Genomic DNA, 12,746 nt, shown 5'->3' on the forward strand with positions numbered 1-12,746 from the left:
TGATAGTTTCTGTAAAACCAGTGGAAGGCCACACTGATTTTGATCCTATTTGCTTCCTAATTTCAGAGGAGAGAGAATTTTACAGAAACAAGATAATATGTTGATATGAAATTGGGAATCACTGGGATTCAAAACAAGGCTCCAAGCTAAACCCCAAATTACACAATTTCATATGGAATTTTGTGGGGATCAGTTTCTACTTATTATTTTTGGATAGCAAAATACTCAGAGAATTTTCATAATTTTATTTTCCCTTAATTTTTAATTTTTTGGAGTTCCCAGATCTCTAGGATCTTTCAGAATTTCACAGTATTATTTCCTTGTTCTTCTCAAAAAATTTATGCTCATCCTCTTTGTTGTGTTTTGTTTCATCTTCTTTCTTTCTTCTTCAAGTGGGTTCTGATTTTTACCCATTTTCTGACTTTTAACAGTGAGAATTGCTTGAAATAGAGATTTTTAAGCATCTGGGTGTATTTCATTGTGCAGTAAAAAATCATACTGTATCTTTTTTTTTTCTTCTGAAAAAGGGTAAAAATCACATCTTTTTTAAATAATTTGGGCTATTTCTTTCTTTTCTTGGCAATGATGGTTGATTTTCTGGGATTCTAATTTTGAGGCCACCTTTTTTCTAGGTAAAAATAAGTGGGGTTTGGATTTGGATAAGTCCTGAAAATCCTATTTTTTAGGAAAGTGAATTTCAAATTTTGTCAGAAAATAAAAGAAATGAAATTTTTTTAAGTGGGTTTGCACATTTGAAGACTGCTGGATCATCTGAATGCAAGAACATTGAAAATGGGTTTTCCTTTGCAAATTACAGTAGGATTGTTTTTCCTGATTTTGGTGGGTGCTGTTTCTGCTACTCTCTCACCTACTGGTGTCAACTTTGAAGGTTAGTTCATCCCTTTTCTTTTCTTCTATTTCTTATTTATAAATTTCTTTTATATAGTAAAACAATTCTTATGAACGAGCATGAGATAAAATCTTGGTTCATGTAGCTGACCCTATCGAATTAAGGCTTTGTTGTTGCTGTTGTTGTTGCTACTGTCCTTTATATTTTGGAGTGAGATTCTGTTCATTAATGTATATATGTTGTAATTTGTTAACCTCCAATTTGGGGTTGAGAAATAAATTCAAGACTAGTATCTACCTAATTTTTGTATGGGCCACAAAAACATTTGGTACTTCATTTAATACATGTATCATTGTCAATCTGTGCAGTTCATTTTCTGGAAATTCTTCTAAAATTCCTTCTTTCTGTTAGTCAGTAAATTCATAATTTTATATTTTTTTATGTATATTTTTTTGTTTGTTTAAAATCCTTGCAGTTGTAGCTCTAATGGCCATAAAAACTCAACTGAAGGATCCTTATAATGTTCTTGAGAATTGGGATGTTAACTCTGTAGATCCTTGCAGTTGGAGGATGATTACTTGCTCAACTGATGGCTATGTTTCTGCACTGTATGTGTTATTCTCTTTGTTTTTGACACTAAATTTTAACATTATAATTTTGGAATGAGATTTTCTGAGTGTTGTAAATGAACATGTTTGTTAGGGGACTGCCTAGTCAGAGTTTATCTGGGGTGTTATCTCCTTCAATTCAGAACCTCACTAAGTTGGAGTCAGTGTAAGAATTTTCAGAATGCTATATTCTGCTTCAAAACCTCGTTACTTCGTTTATGGTTTGTGTAATTTGGTGAGTATGGTTGTTTATTGTTGTGGCCTTGTGTAGGTTGCTGCAAAACAATGCAATAACAGGTCATATTCCTGCTGAGATTGGAAAGTTGGAAATGCTTCAGACTTTAGATCTTTCAAACAATGAGTTCACAGGAGAGATACCGAGTTCATTAGGAAATTTGAGGAATCTAAATTACTTGTAAGTTGTTCCATTCTTCAATGTGCTAGGACAATTTAAGTCATAATTTGAGATAGATACAGCATGAATAGTTAGGGTCTAGTACAAATGGTTCTGTTAATTTTGTTTATCCTCTCTGATTTCGAGCTGCAGATAATCTGAGAATTGATGTGGGTTTATTTCTGTTGATTTCTGTTGTTTTGCTTTCTCTGTACAAGCCAGACGACTGAATAACAACAGCCTTACTGGACCTTGCCCTGATTCTCTTTCAAAAATTGAAGGGCTAACCCTTGTGTAAGTTTACTTTTGAAATTTTGAATTTCATAGTTGTTAAACCTTGCCAATTTTTGTTGGAGATAGCATGAGCGTCTTTTGGTTGGAAACCTGGAATCATCATTTTGTATTTAACAATTGTTTGCAGAGATCTCTCATTCAACAATTTAAGTGGTTCCTTGCCGAAGATATCCACCAGAACCTTCAAGTAAGTCCTTTTTATGCTTGGCTGTGTCGCATTATGACTTGACACTTTATATTGAACAGACTAAACATGAACCCCCCCTCTCTTTAAATTAGCAGAGCATGGCACTTACACACATACCTGTATATGATATTATAGCTTTCTGCATTACACGAATTTTGTTGGAAAAGTTCTCACTTGTTCATTATTCCTTTCAGGATAATTGGAAACCCTTTAATTTGTGGAACAAGTTCTAGTACCAACTGCTCTGTGGTATCTCCTGAACCACTTTCCTTTCCACCAGATTCTCTTAGAGGTATCTATTCAAAGAATTTATACCCTTCTGTTTATTGTCAAAAGGTGCAACTAAGCAAAATGTTCTCTTTTACTATTTTGGGTGCTTTTATATTCTTTCCTTTTTTTTAACGTAAAAGTTGTATAGTCAAATCTTGTCTGCTCTATGGTTTTCCAGATCAACCAAATTCTTCTGGAGGAAAAAGTCACCGTGCTGCTGTAGCAATTGGTGCAAGTTTTGGTGGTGCTCTTTTGACCATAGGCGTCATTGGGCTGGGCATTTGGTGGTGTTATGGTCGCAAAAGACAAATATTCTTTGATGTGAATGGTTTGTCCACTCATCTGCTCTTTCAAACCCTCTCCTTGAGTTTTAAGCAAATTCTTGCTGTTTTAACTGTTAAATGTGAAATTTGATGCTTTCGCATAAAAATTTTCTCGAATGGAGTATGTGTCATGGATCCAGATTCCTTGGTGGATGTATTAAACACATAATTGGTTAGAAAGTGAAGCAAACATGAAACATCATCCTTGGTACTGGAGTAAATATATCTACAAAGGATGATTTCACATGTATAGAAGTAGAGAGGAATACAACAATAAGTAAAAACTACTTACATAATGTATGGAGAAAATCTAGTTGTCATGGTACTGGCGTCTTTAGATTCTGCCATCTGACTGGCACAAAAAGACATTTCACCATTGGGTTTTCCTCAATGTATAAATTTAGATGATTTATTTAGAGTTTCTGTACATTATTGTTCTAACTGTTACACCCTACACTCAGCTGATTATATCTTGATTGGCAGAACAATATGACCCAGAGGTTTGTCTTGGCCATTTGAAGAGGTACAGTTTCAAAGAGTTGCGTTCTGCAACTAACCATTTTAGCTCGAAAAATATACTTGGAAGAGGTGGATTTGGCATAGTGTACAAAGGCAGCCTAAATGATGGCACGCTAGTAGCTGTGAAAAGGTTAAAGGATTATAACGTAACAGCAGGGGAAATTCAGTTTCAGACAGAGGTTGAGACTATTAGTCTAGCTGTTCATCGGAATCTGCTTCGACTTTGTGGTTTCTGTTCAACTGAGAATGAACGACTTCTTGTCTATCCATATATGCCAAATGGTAGCGTGGCATCTCGCCTAAAAGGCAAGCTTCTTACTAGGCTTTCATGCTTGCTTGGTTAGAATTCTTTTGAGAAATTTGTCTATTTTTACTACTTGTATATGTGAACCTATCCCTCATTTGAGCATTCCATTTCATTAAATAAACTAGTACTAAGCAACAAAATTTTTAAACGTATTCTAATACTAAGTTACATGATGCCATCTCAAGCTCCAATATTTCGATTAATCACCTATGTTTTGCTTACCAATTAATCATCTGACAACTGTGCTCCATGAAAATGATGATTGATGAGTATCTATTCATTGCAGATTTCATTCATGGCAGACCTGTCTTAGACTGGTCAAGGCGTAGGAGCATTGCTTTAGGCACAGCAAGGGGGCTGCTGTATCTGCATGAACAGTGTGACCCTAAAATTATTCACCGAGATGTCAAGGCAGCTAATATTCTGCTTGACGAGGACTTTGAGGCAGTTGTTGGTGATTTTGGGCTAGCAAAGCTTTTGGATCACCGGGAGTCCCATGTTACAACAGCAGTTCGTGGCACTGTTGGACACATTGCTCCAGAATATCTTTGCACTGGCCAGTCATCTGAGAAAACTGATGTCTTTGGGTACGGAATACTGCTCCTCGAGCTGATTACTGGGGAAAAGGCCTTGGATTTTGGTCGAGCATCTAATCAGAAAGGCGTTATGCTTGATTGGGTATTCTTTTTATTCTCTTACCCACTTCTCAACTTTCTATAACATATAAATTAAACTTGGATTATTGGATTTAAACTAGTTCATATAAGGTCTACCTAAGTTCAATGCACAGCTATAATGTAGAATTACGGAAACTCACGGCTTAACCTTTATTAATCGGGGTGAAACATATATATACAACTCTTATTCCTAGTGTGACCTTAATTAGGTTACTAGAAATAAGGAAACAATATAAAAGATAGAAACAAATATATCTTCCTAAAATATATCCTCAATACCCCCCCTCAAGTTGGAGCACTAGGATCAAAAGTGCCCAACTTGGACAAAACACCATCAAACTGAGACTTCCCAAGAGCCTTCGTGAATATGTCGGCCAATTGAGTAGTCGTAGGAACATACGATGGAGAAATTAAGCCGTCTATAATTGCATCTCGCACAAAATGACAATCAACTTCAATATGTTTGGTCCTTTCATGGAAGACCGGATTCTTTGCAATGTGCAAAGCAGATTGACTGTCACAAAATAACTTGATTGCCTTAGGATGATGGACACCCAAACTTAGCAACAAACCCTTTAGCCACTTGAGCTCACAAGTAGCTGCATACATTGACCTGTACTCGGCATCACAAGACGAAGTCGCCACTGTTGGTTGCTTTTTAGTCTTCCAAGAGATAGGAGAATGGCTTAAAAATATCAACCAACCTGTAATAGATCGACGGGTAAGAGGACACGCCGCCCAATCTGCATCACACCAACCTTCCAAAGTAAGATCACTAGTAGCACTCAACAAAATACCCTGACTCGGGGTGCCTTTCAAATAACGAACAACTCTAAGAGCTGCTTCCCAATGCTCAATGCGTGGCTCTTTCATGAACTGAGACAAAATATGAACGGAGTATGCTAGATCTGGTCTAGTGACCCCTAGATAAATCAAACGACCAACCAACCTACGATATGCCTCCGGATCCTCAAGAAACGCACCTGTGGCACGACCGAGCTTGTGATTTTGCTCCATGGGAAAACCACTTGGCTTTGCCCCTAACAAACCTGCTTCAGAAATGATATCCAACGTATATTTTCGTTGACCCAAAAATAAACCTGAAGCACTACGAGCAACTTCTATGCCCAAAAAATATTTCAAAGGACCTAGATCCTTCATTTTAAAACAATCACTCAGATAAGCCTTGAAACCAACTAATGTAGCGGAATGATTACCAGAAATTATAAGATCATCAACATATACTAAGACATTAATCTGAACTTTGCCTTTCGTATACGTAAAAAGGGAATAATCAGAGTAAGATTGAATGAAACCATACCCTTTCAAAGCCGCAGTCAACTTTGCAAACCAACACCTCGGTGCTTGCTTCAACCCATACAAGGACTTATCCAGGCGACACACTAAAGTAGGATCCGCACTTTCAAACCCGGGAGGTAATTTCATGTATACCTCCTCATCAAGATCACCATGCAAGAAAGCATTATGCACATCCATTTGATGAAGTTCCCAATTCTTCGATGCTGCAATTGCAAGAAAAGCCCGAACCGTTGTCATCTTTGCAACTGGAGCAAATGTTTCACCATAATCTATGCCTTCCTGCTGATGATTGCCAAAAACAACTAGCTGAGATTTGAGACGCTCAATATCACCATTAGACAAATATTTTGTCTTAAACACCCATTGACTCCCTAGTGCACGTTTACCGGGGGGAAGATGCACTAAGGTCCATGTACCATTATCTTCCAAAGCTCTTATCTCCTCTTGCATAGATTTCCTCCAACCTTCATGTTTCATGGCCTCTTTAAAAGATTTCGGATCATGACCACCAACAATAGCTGCCAAGAACTTACAATAATTCACAGAAAACTTGTCACAATTTATATAATGTGCTAAAGGATACGGAGTACCTGAAGAAGTGTTGGACGGAGTGGAGAGAGCCGGATTGTTAGCAAAAACGGAGTGAGTCACAAAATCTCGATGTCGAACATTCGGAAACTTTTCTCGGAACCCGCGTCCCAAGGGAGCTGTTGTCCCTGTACTACTGTTGTCATCACGTGGCTGCTCCACGTGCTGTGGAGTGGCAGCAGCCTCGTCCAGCAACACGGGCTGCTCCACGTGCTGTGGAGTGGCAGCAGCACCGTGCTGCTGTACAGGCGCAGACCCCGCGCCCGCGGGCTGGACCTGCGGGCTGGCAGGAGGTGTGGCTGCCGAACCCGCGCCCGCGGGATTCACGTGCGGGTCTGACCCCGAGCCACCCACATTATCACACACCTGGCCACGACACCCCTCATCAATTTGAGTATCCTCAAATTCAACAAAATCATCATGAACTTCGTGACCCGAATCAAACATATGAGGCACAATATTTACATCCTCGGGAGTAGCAAACGGGAACACATTTTCAACAAACTTAACATCCCGAGACACAAAAAATACCTTAGATTCAAGGTCATACAAACGCCACCCTTTCTTCCCAAAAGGATAGCCCACAAAAACACACTTTCGACTTCTACTAGCAAACTTATCTCCATTAGTTTTTCTGATTATGTGCAAAGCATAAACACCCAAAAGTACGAATGGCATCAAACATAGGGGATTTATCAAATAGAATTTCGAATGGAGTTTTATTTTGTAGCAACGGAGTGGGAGTACGGTTAATAAGGTGAGCTGCAGCAAGAACGCACTCACCCCAAAAATAAATGGGTAATTTGGCTTGAAATCTCAAAGCTCTTCCAACAGACAAAATATGTTTATGTTTTCTCTCAACCCTCCCGTTTTGTTGCGGAGTTCCCACACAAGAAGTTTGAAAAATAATACCCGTAGTATCAAAGAAATCACGCAAACAATTAAACTCCGTACCATTATCACTTTGCACAATTTTTATGGTTTGAGAGAACTGTCTATCTACCATGGCAACAAACATCAAAAACATACGGAGAACCTCTGTTTTATCATTCAATAAATAAATCCAGACAGCTCTAGAATAATCATCAACTATTGTCAAAAAATAACGAGCTCCGCATGAGGAAACATGTCTATACGGGCCCCACAAATCACAATGAATTTTCTCAAAAATTCTAGATGCTTTATTATCACTCAAAGGAAAACTATTTCTAGGATGCTTAGCACGCATACATACTTCACATCCTTTATCTAAACAAGCTTTATTACTAACTGTGGGAAGCAACTTAACTACTTTCTCGGAAGGATGACCCATACGACGATGCCACAACTCCAACTCTGAATTTGCAACGCTCACATAATGCACCAAATCCGTTTTGCTAAAGTAATACAATCTGTCCCTCCTAGTTCTCGTTCCAATCAGCTCCTTCGTTTGGTCATGTATAGCACAAATATAAGAGTTAAATGGGACAGTACAATTAAGATCATCATTGAGTTGCGAAACAGAAACTAAGTTACAACTCAAATTAGGAACATAGAGTATTCCGGTGAGAGTAATCTTGTCCGATAAACACACAGAACCAATAAGAGATGCCAACACCATGTCCCCATTAGGCAAACCAACAGGATATACTCTTTGTTTCAAGAACCAATGTTTTTCTCCGGTCACATGATGAGTAGCCCCCGTGTCAATAATCCAAGAGGTTTCATCAAACTTACCACTCAACCGATTATCGGAAATTGTTGCATTACCCATCAATCCCGTAATCGCTTTCCACTGTTTACTTGAGAATAAACGACCCGAGGCAAAAGTACCCGAATCATCCGAGCTTGAATTACTACCAACAACCGCGTTGGCCTTCACCGGACCCCCGCGACCACGGCCAGCAGGTGGCTGCCCCCCCTGGCTGCTAGTACCACCTTCCGGCCACCCATACTTGTCATAGCATCGAGTTTCCTCATGCCCACGCTTTTTACAGAAATTGCAAGTTTTATCGGACCAACACTTCGAGGTTTCATGTCCCACCTTTTTACACTTTTCACACACAGGCAACTGGCGGTCAGAAACACCACCACGGCCTCTTCCAGCACCCGTACGAACAGCAAACCCGATATCAGGGGTCTCCTCCTTCTGTCGAGAGATACCCCGCACCTTCTCTTCTTGAGCCACCTGTTGAAACGCCCTAAGCAAGGAGGGCAGGGGGTCTTGAGCTAACAAATTGGACCTAACAGACGCATAGTACTCGGAATATAAACCGAGCAGAAACTGCTGGAGGCGATCTCCATCACGCCGATCAGCATGTTGACGGCTTACATTACATGTGCACTTTCCACAATTGCAAGCAATTAAAGGTTCTAATTTATCAAGTTCATCCCACAACACTGCCAATTTGCTATAATACACGGCCACTGACATATTTTTTAATTGTTCACAACGATTAATATCCGATTTAATTTGTTGTATTCTCGGACCATTAACTAAACAAAAACGCTCATGTAAATCATCCCACAATTTCTTGGCATTATCATATTGAGAAAGCATGGATTTTACCTCGGGATCAATGGTGTTCATAAGCCAAGAACACAAGCATACAATGAATTGTAATCCAATCGTCCTTCGTACACGGCGGTGAGAAGGAGGTGATGCTTCCATCAAGAAAGCCGAATTTCCTCCGGGAAGACAGAGAAATTCGTACAGTATGTGCCCACTCATGAAAATTATCAAGCTTGAGTCGTTGTGATGTAATGTAATCCCCGGGCCGATCTTGCGGTCCAAGGTAAAACGGTGAATTAGATTCAATTTTGGTAGGAGGCAAGAATGGAGGGGTTTCTACATCCCCTGACATTGTCGAACACACAGAGGAAAAAAAACAGAGGAAAAAAAAAAAATTAACCTTGCTCCGATACCATGTAGAATTACGGAAACTCACGGCTTAACCTTTATTAATCGGGGTGAAACATATATATACAACTCTTATTCCTAGTGTTACCTTAATTAGGTTACTAGAAATAAGGAAACAATATAAAAGATAGAAACAAATATATCTTCCTAAAATATATCCTCAATATATAATGTGGTTAGAGTGGTTCCAATAATGCAAATTCATTTTCATGTGAAAATAACAAAGCAAAATGTATAGTCTGTGATTTAGGTTATAATATGGATTACATGCATGACTGCTAAACAATGCAGTCTTGCTTCCTGGATTAAACTTAGGTGTTCGACTTTGGAGCATGTTTATTTGATTCATTGCTCACTTGTTAACTGAAATGCTGCAGGTAAAGAAGTTGCACAACGAGGGGAAGCTAAACCAGTTAGTAGATAGAGACTTAAAGAACGACTATGACAGGGTGGAATTAGGAGAAATGGTACAAGTAGCTCTTCTATGTACACAATTTAATCCAATTCATCGTCCAAAAATGTCTGAAGTCTTAAGGATGTTGGAAGATGATGGGTTAACCGAGAAATGGGAGGCTTCACAGAGAATCGAAACTCCTAGGTCAAGGTCCAGCGAGCCACAGCGGTACTCAGACTATATAGAAGAATCTTCACTTGTGGTTGAAGCTATGGAGCTTTCTGGTCCAAGATGATACGACATAGATTTGCTCGATGCACGCATGTTTATAATGGCTTTGTCACTTGTAGTGATCCAGAGTACTAAACCAAAATGCAAGTGAAGTGCCATTGTAATCATGCCCTATCAACAGTGAGGATTCTCTCTAGTAATCGGACAATCCAAGTACTAGATCAAGAAAGAAGTAAATGTAGTTTGAAAACCCTCCTTCTGATTACTCTAGTAAATGGACTGGTGTGGTTACTACAGAGGATCCTGACCCGAAATCAACACCCTTTAGTTTAAGTAGTTAGCTTCCCTGTCTCACCTTCTTTCACTCAAGTAGCAAAAGCTTTTGAGTGAGGAAGAAAAAAGAATTGTGATTGATGTCAATAGAATGTAATTCAATCTGTAAAAAGGAATATATGATGGAATGTATAAGGTTTAGAATTAGGTGGGTTTGTTAATTGAGTATGGAAAGAAAATTTTGAGGTTATGTGAGCAGTTGGGAATTGTAATTATATAATTTGTTCCAATCTAACGTTTTATGTGTTTGGTTGTACTTAGAAAACCTAATAGTAGTCGCATTTTATTCTCCTCTTCTCTCTATCTATTTTACGAGGGTTGAACGGTACCCTCAGGATCAACCAAACATTTATGTATCTGTTGTTTTTACAGGATGATACTAGTTGTAATTGAACAAAATTAATAACTTTTGATTAGCTTCATGCATCACAACAATTTGTGAAGCACAGCTATTATGTTGCATAACTTGCATTCTCGAGTTTGTTGAGCTTCACTAGGCTTTAATATGATAATTACTTGTCAGATGCATAAATTGGTTATCTAATTAAGAACATTAGGCAATATTAATATGTGAGCTGTATTACTTCATTAGACCTAAATCATATTATAATCTTGGATTATAACTTGTTTTAATATGCGTAGTAGCTACTTAATGCGATTACTATAGTATGTTTGAACTATATTAAGAGAGATTTAGAAAGTGTTACTTGACCATAGCATTGTTGATTTTGAGAGATAGAAAAGATGGTGTTTCTGACAATTTTGAATTGGGTGTGGGGTCAAAGGCCCAATTGGTCCGGGCCTATTTGACTGCTCGATCCACGTGAAAATCAATTTTGTTGTACGATAACAAAGGCCAACTAACATTGGGCCATGTTGACACCATAGTCAAAACTCAAAAGCCGTATCACAATCAAGTTAATTGGTTTAAATTTTATGGGTGATACAAAAATCAAAATCAAGTAAAATGAGAAATATATATATATATATATATATATATATATATATATATATATATATATAAATTTAAGATTAATTTGGATCCATAAGAGCTAAAATAACCCTAAAAATCTAAATCGAACAATTGTTAACACATAAATTGAGACGTTAGAGGTTTAAAGAGGGTATTATAGTCTTTTCCTTAATTAATTAACTTACTTTGCTAGTTATTAACGGTGTTAGTCACCGTTAGGAGAAAGACTAAACCACATGTGTATTAGTGGGAATGCAAAATGTTAATAGTGTTTCTATAGGAAAAGTCAATACCAGAGGTGTACTAATGATAACTTTCCTAAAATTTTTATGGTCAAGTCTTGTATGAGAAAATACAAATGTTTCTCCTCGATTATCAATGATTGTAAATCACTTGTCTTCTCATCTTCTGTGTATTTTTTTTTTAGTTGTCTTTTGTGTCTCTTTTCACACAAAAATGGAAAAAAATTGTTGTTAAAGTTAGAAAAATTTTCTATTAGGATTATTATTAGGTGCACGCACTTGAGAGTTGAGATTTAGTAAATGTTGTAAGATAACATTGTTATTTTGGATTTTACAAGGTACTTTTATGATAATAGTGAAATTTCATTTAAGGCAACAAAGCACAACGATCCCTATTAAAAGTCAACCTGTGCACCAAAATCCATGGCGACTTATATTTGTCGACGAAGGGAGTATCTGAGTATGCCAATTAGCATAAATTTTTTTCCAATCAATTGATCACTTACTAGCTAGGGCAGTGCATCCTGTGTATGACGAGCTCAGCCGTGTGTCAACATTAAAATTATGAATAAAGGGTAGATGTGTGGACTGTGAAGTTGATAATGATCACATAATGGTAGTATAAATAAATTTTGGAAAACTCCAATGATGTAGTTGGGAAAAAGAAAAGTGAAGATGATAAAATAAATGGTACAAGTTCATGCAAGCATCCTTGGCTTGTTGCACAACTAACCATATATGCTCACATAATAGAGCATATACTACCTCCGTTTCATAAAATCTACAACAAAGGACCTTGCACAATTCCCAAAGCAAAATTTCTTAAACAAAGATTAGTAACACAAAAGGGCATGTGATTAATTGGATGAGAGAGAAAATAACCCCACCACAACCACCCAAAACCCAACCAGCGCACCACCACCAGACCACTGCATTAAACCACCAGACCACCAACACCACAACCAGACCATCAACACCACCAGACCACCAACGCACGAAGCCCCACCTCACCACCACCAATCACCTCGCACAACCACCCAAAACCCATCCAACCAACTCGCACCACCACTAACAACCCACCCAACCACCAACGAACCAAGACCCCAACGAACCACCATAGAACCAAAACCCTCACTTACCACCACCAACGAACGCACAATTCCCAAATTACAGACCCCCAAATCGCAACCTAGCTAGTTGCAGACACCCAAATTGCAACCAAATTGCAGTCCTCCAAATCGCAACCTAATCGCAGACCCCCCAAATCGCACGACCGCAAAATCGCGATCCCAAAATCGCTGCGAACTGGCAGGGTGACGTGAAAGGGATGAACGATG

General features: G+C 38.4%; 1 protein-coding gene across 1 annotated transcript; it reads left to right on the forward strand.

Moving 5' to 3' along the window:
* LOC145602975 (protein CLAVATA3 INSENSITIVE RECEPTOR KINASE 1-like) lies at positions 1–10,489 on the forward strand. Its single transcript, XM_081659112.1, has 11 exons — positions 1–889; positions 1,326–1,458; positions 1,553–1,624; positions 1,730–1,873; positions 2,075–2,146; positions 2,274–2,333; positions 2,528–2,625; positions 2,782–2,931; positions 3,410–3,751; positions 4,039–4,430; positions 9,614–10,489. The coding sequence occupies exons 1-11, from the start codon at positions 793–795 to the stop codon at positions 9,923–9,925; spliced, it is 1,872 nt and encodes a 623-aa protein (XP_081515238.1). The 5' UTR covers positions 1–792; the 3' UTR covers positions 9,926–10,489.
* The last annotated feature ends 2,257 nt before the right edge of the window (positions 10,490–12,746 follow it).

The sequence above is a fragment of the Chenopodium album genome, chromosome 21 (genome assembly GCF_948465745.1).
Source record: "Chenopodium album chromosome 21, dcCheAlbu1.1, whole genome shotgun sequence".
In the NCBI taxonomy this organism is placed as follows: domain Eukaryota; kingdom Viridiplantae; phylum Streptophyta; class Magnoliopsida; order Caryophyllales; family Amaranthaceae; genus Chenopodium; species Chenopodium album.

Coding starts and splice junctions, on each gene's coding strand:
- LOC145602975 (XM_081659112.1), top strand. CDS start 793: ATGGGTTTTCCTTTGCAAATTACAGTAGGATTGTTTTTCCTGATTTTG. Junction 1,459..1,552: donor GATGGCTATGTTTCTGCACT/GTATGTGTTATT, acceptor CATGTTTGTTAG/GGGACTGCCTAGTCAGAGTT. Junction 2,626..2,781: donor TCCACCAGATTCTCTTAGAG/GTATCTATTCAA, acceptor ATGGTTTTCCAG/ATCAACCAAATTCTTCTGGA.